The 12,366-nt window shown below is 45.0% G+C and overlaps 1 protein-coding gene across 1 annotated transcript; it reads left to right on the top strand.

Moving 5' to 3' along the window:
- The first annotated feature begins 173 nt into the window (after window positions 1-173).
- On the top strand, window positions 174-2,048 carry PATE2 (prostate and testis expressed 2). The gene is given in 3 exon segments (XM_090257466.1): window positions 174-267; window positions 825-1,073; window positions 1,415-2,048. Coding segments are annotated over 3 exon segments (480 nt in total). The 3' UTR covers window positions 1,552-2,048.
- Window positions 2,049-12,366: the final 10,318 nt, after the last annotated feature.

The following is a 12,366-nucleotide window of genomic DNA, read 5'->3' as shown; positions in this document are numbered from 1 at the left end:
TCCAGTTGGGGGCATGCAAGAGGCAACCACACATTGATGTTTCTCTCCCTCTCTTTCTCCCTCTTTTCCTCTCTCTCTAAAAAGATAAATAAAATCTTTTTTTTTTAAGAGAGTATTTTAAATTTAGATGCCTTAGAGGTTGAGACTCCAGTGGGTGGTTTGGTTCTGGGAACATGGAGGAACTGTCTATCCGTGAAATTTTATGCTTCTGTAGTTTAGACAAATGGCCCAAGGACAGGTCCCTGGAGGAGATGGACCGGCACCTTCGTCAGGATCTGTGCACGACCCAGGTCCCAGGATGCTCGTTCTGTTTTTGCTGGGCATAGCCTCTCTGGTCTGGACAAATAATGGTAAGTCCCGGAGACCGAGGACGAGCTGGCTGTTGGTTAAGAGAGGGGCACATGCTAGAGGAGGAGAAATTTCCAAAATTGGCTTTGGGGCTTTGGCAGCTACAGGTGAGGTTATGACAAAACTGATTCTTCTTCTTTTCACAGGGGCATTTTTGGAACATGTGACAGGTACGACGACGCCTGGCCTCAAGTCCTTGGTAAACTTCCCCTCCATCTTCAGCGAGGGCTAGCAGACATTCTTCCTATAGAATCCTAGGAGTTTTCTCCCTGACCAACGGAGTCCATTTCTTGTAGTAAGGAAGCTAAAATCCCTCTGCTACTCTCTTTTCCTCATTACTGACCAAAAATCATCTAGATCTTGGCTAAACAAGGGGCTAACTACTTGGGGTCCATAGATAAATTTGACAGGAACTCCGCCCTTTGGAAATCATATACAACATTTGATTTATGTCTGGGCCTGTTGTCTTTCACAAGATTATAAAGGAGAAAGATTCGGAGCCACTAGGCAAGAGGAAGCTCTGCTAGAGAAGCCCACAGCCCGGAGAGGGTTTCCCCGAGCACACCCGCTAAGCGCCTCTTTTCCGTGTCTGGCAGAGCCTGCAATCCTCTGTTATGAATGTAAGAAATACCACCTGGGGTTCTGCTACGACAAAATGGAGTCCTGCGGCCTGCAGTACCAGCAATCCTGTGCTGTTGAGAACATTTACGTCCTTCCAAGTAAAGGTAGGGTCGGGCACAGAGTGACTGAAGCATACGCCCCTCCTCCCCGTAGGGACAAAGCTGCCCTCAGAGTGTGTGAGTGGGGTGCGGTGGCCCTCCAGAGGGGATGGGTGGCAAGAACGCACTTTTCCTTAAGACATCATTGAGCGAAGAGGAGGCTGATGTGCCTCCCTGGCTAGGGAACGAAGTCCATCCTCTGGGTCAGGAATGAGCAGACTCAGCTTTGGGGCTCATTCAGGGCCCAGAGAAAACTGAGGGGGGCTCTGAAAAGAGGGGGTTCCCAGGCATGTGGTCGTAGGAAACAGACTCATTGCAGGTGTATTCCCTCTCTTTTACCTCCTCAGGGCGGAGTCTACACTTTTATTCAAAACTGTCCTGCATGACCTAGTGTGAGGACGTCAATTTCCTGGGTTTTGACAAGAGGACAGAGCTCATCTGTTGCAAACATACTAACTTTTGCAACCTCCCTGAGGGAAGCTAGTTCAGCATCTCCCCTGGATTTTGGGTCACTCATGCTTCAGCTCAGCACGCCCTTACTTCTTCCCCCAAACCTGTATTTTGCTCTCCTCTGTTAACAATGGTGGAGAGCGAGGAAGCCAGCTGGGAGTGAAAGAGTGGCCAGAGGTTGAGGGTAACCGAGTCTCGTGAATTATGGAGCATTAGACTGATTTTTGCAAATCTCTGTTGCTCACATCTGGCAGGGTGTTGGTTGCCCTCTGCTGGGGATGCCATGAGGTAGGGTTGGGTTTTAATTTTTTTTACTTATTGTCTCCTACATGGGAAGGCAAAGACTTGGGTCTAAATAATCCCAAGCTAGTACTGAGAATTCTATGACCACACTTTCCCCTCATTCTCTGGGTTGGGACTCTTTGGATTAGCCCTGACAGCCCCAGTTCATGTCTAGATTGGGCTCTGATGTGCGCAGGCACAAGAACCCCTTCAGTCTGGTAACATAGATGCATAAACTTTGTGAAACTGCACATGGCTTCTGTGTCTTTCCTTTATCCGAGGCATTGAAAACCTCCCAGGAAGTTCCAGCTTTACCTTCATTTAAGTAGGTTATCTAAATGATAAGGTGCTTGAGATCTTAAATAGCCTCTATGCAAACAAAGGCAGAAGTCAGGTAATCTAGGATACACATGTTGTTCCTTGTAATAGGAGCCTTCTCCTCACTAACTGCAGTAGGAAGGAGGAAGGTTTTGACTTCCTAACTAACAGAGGTTAATATGTGAGTTAAAATGATCTGGGGTCTTCAGAAAATAATTGATAAGCTCCTGTCACGGTGTGTTAAAGCTTGGGGAATTTTGCTTGACTTAGACTTGGGGGGACAGTAGATTGTCTCCCAAGAATCCTGACCCTCCCTGGATGCTCCCTTCAACCTTTTCCAGCTAACTCTCTCTTCTTTCCTCCCCACAATAACCTAGAGAACACTACCTATTCCCAGAAGTTGGTACGTCTGGTAGGACTTGTGGGTTGCCAGCAAATCTCCAAGAGCTGGAGACTGTAGAAATGAAAAGAAGGCACAAGAGAGAGTTTCTAGACCACATACCTCCATAGCCATATTTCTGATAATCTTTTCTTGCTCTCCTGGCCAAAGCCAAGTACATCAAGATGGGCACTTGGCTGAGTGTTGGCCAATTACTTTGTTTCCTGGCTTGTGGTAGGTCTCCACTCCCCTGTCCTCAAAAATAGTTCAATATTACCTTGTATTGAATGCATTCATTGAGAGGAAGTTGGGTGTTTTTGAGCTACTACACTGCCCCGTGACAGATTGTGTCAGGGAGACATTGGTTTCCGATCTTCCCTGCTGTTTTTCTAACAAAATTATTAGGCCATGAAATGATGAAAATTAACTCTTTAATTATTATTCACTTACTTTAGGTTTAATTTTAATTTTTATTTTTTTTACCATGTTAAGCTTTCTATGGGTTGGAATCTATATACACTGTTATATTCATTTTTTTAGCTGTGTAATATTATCCCAGGTTTAGTAGTATTCATCCTGACAACCAGGCTTATATGTTTGCTTGTTAATTTCCACCCTGTTATATTTGCACAAATAGAATAAAATACTTTTAATATACAGATTAATTTTAAAACATTTGCATAATACGTATGCTGGTATTTCCCCCCAAATTTTATAATGTTAGAATGAATATTATACTATACTTTAGCATCCTGAAAATACTTTAACTACTTTAGCACCTTGAGGTAGAAAATACAGTAGATTCTTGCATTCACGGTTGGTTAATTGGTTTATATGGGTAAAATGAAGGTACCTACTGGCAGTGTCTTCCAATAATGAAATCATTCATGGAAGAATTACGGTGACGTATGGTTAGTGTCTCAAGCAAGTCAAAATCAAACACTAAGGAAGCTTCAAATGAGAAAACAGACACAATGTAGATGGTGAAGGCGGCAGCTGGTAGCAGGAAGAGTAGCAGACAGATAGTGAGCGATACAGACAGACAGAGGCCGACTGACACACATTTATGGCTAAGCTTGAAGTGAAGATTCACAAACCACTGTGGCAAAGCCCCCACATTTTTCACACCCACACTGGCCTCCAGGTCCAGTCTTCCTGAGCCTGTCCTGTGATGTTTCCTACCTTAGTTTTCTAGGAGGTTCTGATTCCCGTATTGCCCTCTGTTACAATACCCCGTCACCCCCAGATTTTCCCGGTGCAGCTGAAGTACATCTCTGTTCTTCACATTTTATGAAAACATATTTATATATATACACAACTGAGAAGTAGAGGAAACCATAAAGGAGGCCAGACCCCGAGCAAGGGCACTTGTTCTAGACTCAGGTCCAGAATACTCTTCCAGGCCAATAATCCCGTATCTACCAAAAAAATATGAAAGCAATTATTCTTTAGAATATGTGTATTCCTATTTACATTTAACATTATTTACAATAGCCAAGCCATGGAAACAAATCAAGTGTCCACTGACAGAGTGGATGAAGAAGGGGTGCTACATGTATACAATGGAATATTAGCCATAAACAGGGGAAATATTGCCATTTGTGACACATGGATGGATCTTGACAGTATTTAGGCTAAGTGAAATAGAGAAGAACAAAAACCTTACGATTTTACTCACAGGTGGGCTATCAATCAAAATGTAACAAACAAGCTAACAAAACAAACAGACAAAAAACAAACTCAGAGATACAGACAGAACAGTGGTTACAAGCGGGGACAGAGGGTGGGGGTGGGTAAGCGGAGAGAGGTGCTCAAACATGTGGTAACGAAAGGAAACTGGACCTCAGGTGGGGGCACACAATAGACTACAGGAATGTTGAATTATAATCTTGCACACCTGAACATTATAACGTTATTAACCAATGTTACCCCAATACATTTAATTTAAAAAAAAAACAAAGAAATAAAAAAAAAAAATTAACCCAATAAAGATGACTTAAACGTAAGACTCAAAAATAACAAACCCTTAAAAGAAACAAGGGAAAAACTTCACGACATTGGATTTGGCAATGATTTCTTGGCTATAATATAAAAAGTATAGATACATTGGGTTACATCACCAAATATAAACTTCTGTTTATCAAATGATAGAATGAGCAAAGTGAAAAGGCTGCTCACAGAACGAGAGATCATATATCTGATAAGGGGAGATATTCAGGGCTTATAAAGAACTCCAACCACAGCAACAATAACCAGCTGATTAAAAAATGCAGAGAAGGACTTGAACAGATATTTCTCCAAAGAGTCACAGACGGCTCAACATCACACCCAAACCACAACACACCACTTCGCACCCATGAAGGTGGCGACCATCGGAAAGACAGGAGATGACAAAGGCCGGTGAGGACAGGTTCGCGATTTGAAATGTGTTTATTTAGGCAATGGTCCTGTGAGAGTGTAACAAAGCGCTTGGGGGTAAAGTAGAAACAGCAATTTCCGGAGGTTCGTTACACAAGTCATGGCGCCTGCAGCACCTGAAGTTCACCAGGTAGGTGCTCCATCGTATGCGGTCCACGTTCGCACAGTCCTTCAGGCAGCCCATGAAGGGGAGCCGGAGGCTGCTGTCATCTGCAGAGGGGAGGAGAAACCGTTCTGCCAAGGAGCCTCTCCTTCCCAGCCGCCACCAGCACAGAGGCGTGAAAGCCAGGGCAAGCGCGGTGACAATCGCTTCCTTTAGCGCCTGAAATGCCCCTTCCTCTGCTTCAGTGCATACGAAGGCCTCCTACGTTCCCCCTGTGCAGGCATAAAGAGACTTGGCTAGTTCTGCCAATCCTAAAATCCATAGGCGGCAATAGCCGACCACCCTGAGAAACTCACGAACTCTGAGCTTGGTAGTGGGGGCCGGGATCTGTAAAGTGGCCCTGATTCTTCTAGGGGACAGGATCCGGCTACCTTCCTTTAATGTCGGCGGCGGCGGCGGCGGCGGCAGCCGTCCGTCTCGAGAGACGATGGTGTAGCTTCTTAAGAGTCTATCTGCACCGCCGAGAATGGCTGTGCAGTCCGACTCGGGAGTGACACGGTATCTGTCTCCTCCCGTGTTGAATCGACATCTTGCGATGACGCTGAAGCTACAGAGCCTGGGCAGGGTGATATGGAGGGTCTGCTGTTGCCCATGCAGCAGACCCCCCCCTCTCTTCGCAGCTGAAGGGTCCAAGGGAAAGACGGAGTCAATACAGCTTGGCTTCAGGTGCGCCGCAGGAGTTGCCGGTGTTGACTACAACGTCAAACCGCCTTAGGGACTCCAGCTCCGGATTTTCTGTCAGGGTTTACTCCCTTAGCCTTTCCCCTGAAGAGGTATGCCGCAAGGCAGCGGAGGTTTTTTTGGAGTCAGAGTTTTCCTTCTCTGCTTCCTTTAATGTATACCCTAGGTAAGTGACTTCCTTCTGGCATAACTGGGCCTTTTTGGCCAACACCCTGTACCCTAGATGGGCTAGTAATTTTAGTAATGCTTCTGTTGCTTCCCAGCAAGTAGCTAGGTCCTTGGCCACCAATAAGATGTCATCTACATATTGAAGGACTGCAATGTGTGAATTGTCCTCTCGGAAGGGGGCAAGATCCCTGCTGAGCGCTTCATCAAAGAGGGTTGGAGAGCAAATGAGTCCATGTTAATTGACCTGATTCCAATCAAATGCAAAGAGGGGCTGACTGACTTGGAGCCAGGGGAATGGAGAAAAAGGCATCCTTTAAGTCTAAAACCGAATATACCGCCCAATGGGGGAGGCAAAAGGATGAAAAGAGTAGAAAGGTTGGGTACCATAGGATGGACAGTTTCAACCCATTTATTAACTTCCCTTAGATCTTGTACCAGTCGGTAGTCCTCAGTGCCTGGCTTCTGAACTGGGAGGAGCGTGGTGTCCCATACCGACTTGCAGGCCTTTAGGATACCGGCTTCCCACAGGCGCCGAATATGAACCGCAACTCCCTGCCGGGCCTTAATTGGGATAGGATATTGCCTCTGCCTGCACGGCACTGCATTCCCTAAAAGAGTTACAACTCCCAGGACATAAGCCGCCAGGCTGGGGGGGTTGTTATCAGCCCAAACTGTTGGTATGTCTTGTTGCCACTGAGCCAGGAGGTCCGAAGGCTGAGTGTGCCTGGTCTACTAAGAGGAGGTATTCTTCCCCAAGTGGGTAAGTGACCATAACTGAGGTAGAGGCAAGCCCCAGGGTCACTTCCGGCTCCTCCTGATGGAATGAAATTGTGGCCCTCAGTTTGTGGAGAAGGTCTCGACCCAGGAGGGGAAACGGGCAGTCAGGCATAACAAGGAAGGAATGGGTGACTGTGTGGCCACCAAGGTCCGTTATTCTAGCCTGGGTCCATGGATATAATTTGGTCTCGCCTGTGGCCCCCCTGTATGGGCGTCTTTTCCTGGGATGCAGGACCGTGTGCTTCTTGAAGTACTGAGAAAGTTGCACCGGTGTCCACAAGAAAGTCTATATATTGGCCCCCTACTTGCGTTTGTACCCTGGGCTCCTGGGGGCCAATAAGTGCGGAGCCCTGGCTCCGTCAGTCCTGAGTCCCTTGAACCAGGACTGATGTGCAGGGGGCCAAAGTCTTCTGTTTAGTGCACTCGTTCTTCTAATGGCCTTCCTCTTTACAGAAAGCACACTGGTTCCATCCCAAGGGGGGGTCTGCCTTGACCTTTGGCACGGGGGCCCTTCTTGGGTCTGCCGCTTTTCTACGTAGGCTCTCCGGCCATGGTTAGGAGGACTCGGGCCATCCTTTTATTCAATTCCCTAGGATCCTCACGGTTGTTAAAGACGTGCTGGGTGATTTCTACTAACTCGGTCAGGGGCTTTCCCTCAAACCCCTCCAATTTCTATATTTTCTTTCGAATATCAGGGGCCGACTGGGAAGCAAAAGCAATATTCTGAGAGCCTACGTCATGCGGCCCAAGGGGTCGTCCAGTGAGAGCAGAGGGGGACAGGGTGGCTGAGTCATAGACCCTAGAGACTTAGAACAGTAAAGGGCGGGTGACGGCCACAGAAGCCACATGACAGCGAGCTGAGGGAAGGATGGACTGTGGCAGGAGGGAGGAGTGAGTATGGGCGACTCCTCCAAGAAGTTGGGGCACAATTGAGAGACTGAAATAGTATTTTTTTATAAGAAGAGTGAGTTTAATATGCTTTTAGGCAAAAAAATTTTATGTCTTCTCTGTAGTGTAAGATGCCTCTTATAACTGTAAGAATACCTTTCACCATCTTATCGTCTTTCTCAAAGTATGTTTTAAAGCACCTTCCTTGCTCTTTTGACATCTTTTTCTTTTTCCTTTTATATTACATTTCTGTCCTTGTCCCCCTCTTTCATTCTGTTCCCCTTATCAGTCACGATACAAAGACGAATGAAAACGAAAACTCAATATTTCAAAATCTGTGAGGCACAGTGAAAACAAAACATTCCTTAGAGGACATTTATAACATTAACCTCAATGAAAATATCACCACTAATTTTTTTTTAGCAATCATTATGCAATTTGAAAATCCTTATGGAAATGCAAACAACCTAGAATCTTCAAACCAACTTGGGGAAAGAACAAAGTTAGAAGATTCATACTACCTGATCTCAAGATTACCTATAAATGGACTGTCCTCAAGGTAATGTGGTATCGTCGGTCATAAGGATAGACATGTAGGTCAACGGAAGAATAGGGAGAGCCCTGAAATAAACCTACACCAATATGGCCAATTGATCTTAGACAAAGGTGCCGAGCTAACTCAATGAAGAAAGGCCAGTCTTTTCAACAAATGTTGCTAGGACAATTGGACATTCATATGCAAAACCCAACAACATAGACTCACAAGTAACTGACCAAATTTGAGGGAACTGTACACTTAAAAGCATCAATCTTACTGTATGTCAATGATGACGTAATAAGATTTTTAATTAAATTTACTGAATTGACATTGGTTAATAAGAGTATATAGGCTTCAAGCGTACAGTTCTATGGTATATGATCTATATGTTGCACTGTGTGCCTACCACCCAAAGTCAAATCATCTGATGTCATTATATATTTGACCTCCTTTTTCCTTTATTATCCGCCCCCCCCCCCCCCCGCATTTCCTCTGGTAACCACCATCCTGTTGTCTGTGTCCGTGAGTTTCAGTTTTAGATCACACATTGGAGTGGAATCATATGGTTCTTAGCTTTTTCTGACTGACTTATTTCACTTAGCATGGTATTATTGAAAAGAACCTAAATAACTATACAGAACTTGTTAAATAAGCTTTGTAGGTCATATGCTGCACTATAATGCAACCAATAAAAGGTATAGAAGTATAGCTGGGAAGATATCCAAAATACATTGTATTAAAAAGTAGGTTATAATTTTTAATATATGTAAATGCATATATACTTATTTTATTTATATCTAAATACACACAGATACACACCATAACCTACTTCACTTTTAAAAGCCTGGAAAGATATCTGAAAATGTAACTAAGTAAGTCCTTGCATAATAGGATGGGATTGCTAGTGACGTCTACTTGTTGCCAGTGGAAGTGGGGTCCTTGTGGTGTCACAAGAAAAGCATTTTCAGGGTGTGAGAAACACGCACGATAAAACACCAGGTGGCAAGATTTATTTGGGTGAAAATAAAAGGCTGCCCCCAGGTTCCCAGGATCTCATCTCCATCCATCCGCTCTGAAAGAAGTCCGATCTTGCCTTCCTCAGGCCCAGAAGAGGGCCAGTGTCCAGACACTTTGCGCCATTGCTTCAACATGTGTCTCTGTCCTGATCCAGCTAGCTTAGTCTGTTCCAGGCCCGGAAGCCTGCCATGGGTCCCTGGTGGCTGTTAGGACCACAGGGCTGCTGCAAGTATTACTGGGATAGAGAGAAAACTTCTTTGTTAAGCTGATTGGATTATTTTGGGCTTGGGAAGGACCAGGTGCTTTTTCAAAATAATCAATTGACTTCCTAATCTTTGGTTGGCTTGTGTTGGATCCTCCTCCTAACTAATCCATTTCTTAGATCTTCTGAGGTTCTGGGTCTGTTATCCAATCTGATCCTTTTCTCAGGCTAGACAGATAGGCTGTCATGGTTGCCATTTTGGCTCCTACTGCACATGTGCTCACCTCCCCCCCATAGTCAGCGAGTGGACTCGAAGGATGGAAAAACTGGTTCATCATCCTTATAGGAGAGGGAGTGATGCTGATCCCTTTGGCAGGGCACTGTTGCCATCCCCTGGGGCATGTGTGAAGCTGTAGCTTCCTGGTAGTCTAGGCTTTTAACATCTGATTTTCTTTGCTTCCTTCCTTTATGAATATTTAGCACCTACACTAACATACTTTTAAAAGTATTTTAAACTTTTTCTAAATTAAGTGTGTATTTGGATGTTAGCCCGCTTATAGCTGTCCCCCAGGTTTCTGAGCCTCTCCTCAGTTTCCTCACATTTCATTTACTCTTAATGCACTGGTTGAGTGTTTGTTCCTTCCCTATGTTCCAATTTCAGATTGATCCTTGGTTTTTTCTCCCTCAACACTAGTTTCGTATGTGTTTTTGTTCATTTCAGCAGGACTAGCTTCATTCCTTCCCTGTCTTCTTTAAGATCTGCTGTTAGGTCTGTAACCGTTCGTATAACCAAAGCTCGGAACTGAGCCTCGGAGAGATTTGCTATCTGCTGCTTGGTTAGATTAGATACTTGCTGGTTGGTCAGCTGCGTCACTGGGATCTCTATCATGAAGTTTGCCATCCTGACAGTGTTGTGTTTACCTTTGCTTCGTGGACGGGGCTGTCACACCTCCTATGCTACAGGGGGCGGAGCCGTGTGTACTCGTCACTACCGGGCGACCCTTATCACCACACTGTGACATTTTGTGTGGGGGTGGGGGTCCAAGATGGATTCCTGCCATTCACACTCCCCTGAGAGACCAGGGGCCTCCTCCTCCATCCCCACGCCCTCCGACCCTCACAGTCCGAGGCAATGGGGGTCTGCCTTCACCGGGGTTGGAATCGCGAGCTGATGGGTTTGGTCTGTAGCCGGGGGTGCTCCCCAGGCACTTCTCGCCTCCCCTGAAATACGGGTGTCTGTGCTTACCGCTGTCCTGCTGCCGCCGCCGGGACAGCTTGACTCTCCGCCGTGGCTTCGCCCCTCCTACCCGCCTGGACAAGCACCACCTCTTTATAACTTCATACGTTCGACTTCCGTGTAGCTTTACTTTCTGGAACTTCTGGTTACTTCTGGGTTTGCGGTAGCTGTATTCCTTCTTCGTTGTGGACGGAGATGGAGCATGTCAGTCTACGCCTCCATCTTGGCTGGAAGTCCTTGACTACTAAAAATGGCAATAACTACTTTTTGACATTTCCCTTCAATGCAATGATCCAATCAAAAGACTTACGGTGGCTGAACAGATAAGAGAACAAGACCCTTACATATGCTCCCTACAAAAGGCTCACTTCAGAGTCTGGAATAGCAATACTCCAGACAAAATAGACTTTAAAAGAAAGTCTGTAACAAGAGAAAACAAAGGACCCAACAATTCCATTTCTGGGTATTTATCCAAAGAATCCCAAAACACTAAATCAAAAAGCCAGATGCATCGCATATTCATGGCAGCATTATTTACTATAGCCAAGATATGGAAGCAACCCAAGTGTCCATCAAGAAAGGAATAAAGAAGAGGTGGTGCCTCTGTACAATGGAATATGACCCAGCCATTAAAGAAAAAAAAACCAAATAAATCTTGCCACCTGCAGAAACATAGATGGACCTTGAGGGTATAGAGCTGAGTGCAGTAAGTTAGAAAATGACAAATGCCGTGTTATTTTACTCATGTGTGAAACCTAAAAAACAAAGGAAACCAACAAGCAGACCAGAAACAGAGTCACAGATACAGAGAATATTTTGAAGGTTGCCAGATGGGACGGGTTAGAGAGATGGGTGAAAAAAGGGAAGCGATTAAGAAGTACAAATTATTAGTTACAGAATAGTCATGGGGATGTGAAGTACAACACACAGGAAATATAGTCAATAATACTGTGATATCTACATATGGTGTCAAGTGGGTACTAGATTTATTGGGATGATCACTTCATAAGTTACATAAATGTCTAATCACCTGAAGCTGATATAATAGTGTATGTCAACCGTAATTGAAATCTAAAATCTATTTTTAAAAAGCACAGTGTGTATATCTCTCCCCACCGTCGATCTTCCGCTGGCTAAACCCAATCTGATTCCAAACCCAATCATTACTCAGGCAATCAAATCTATAAAGGAAAGCCTTCTGGGGTATAGTCCAAAAGAAGGCTGATTTAGAGAGCCAAACTGAAAACAACCAGCCGGCCACACTTCACTGTCAACAACACTTTTAAAAGAGGGTGTATAGATTTTAAAGTTTATTATGGAGTATATGCTATCATGGTAATAAAATTCTTTAAAAACGGGACAGAAAGCCTGCACACACCACCTCGCATGGGGAAACACAGCCTGTACTGGCCTGTTTGATGGGCACTGGAGGGCCAAGCTGAGAACCTCAGAGCACAGCCCATTGTTAGCAAACAGGGGGTTGATTCTGAGGTTCTAGACTTCCCAGAGCAGTGTCGCGACACTGGGAGCTTCGGCTCACAGTATTTCTTCACTGCTCTTGGGCGGCACCCTATCAGGGTTTTGTCCAAAGCTGAGATGAAATTAATGATACTTATCGCTATTTATCTGCTTCAATATGCTGGAGGTGAGTCCTTTACCCTAGCTCTGGGGAGACATGTAAGAGGCCTCTTTAAGGTGTTTCAGCCCTTGAAGAAGAAAGACCAGTATCTTAGTTATCCAAACCAATCTGACTCAGAATCAGGAACAGCTAAACCAGAACA

The sequence above is a fragment of the Furipterus horrens genome, unplaced genomic scaffold (genome assembly GCF_987537825.1).
Source record: "Furipterus horrens unplaced genomic scaffold, mFurHor1.1.pri manual_scaffold_11, whole genome shotgun sequence".
Lineage (NCBI taxonomy): Eukaryota > Metazoa > Chordata > Mammalia > Chiroptera > Furipteridae > Furipterus > Furipterus horrens.
The sequence above is the reverse complement of the archived record's forward strand: the minus strand, read 5'-3'. Positions and strand labels throughout refer to the sequence as shown.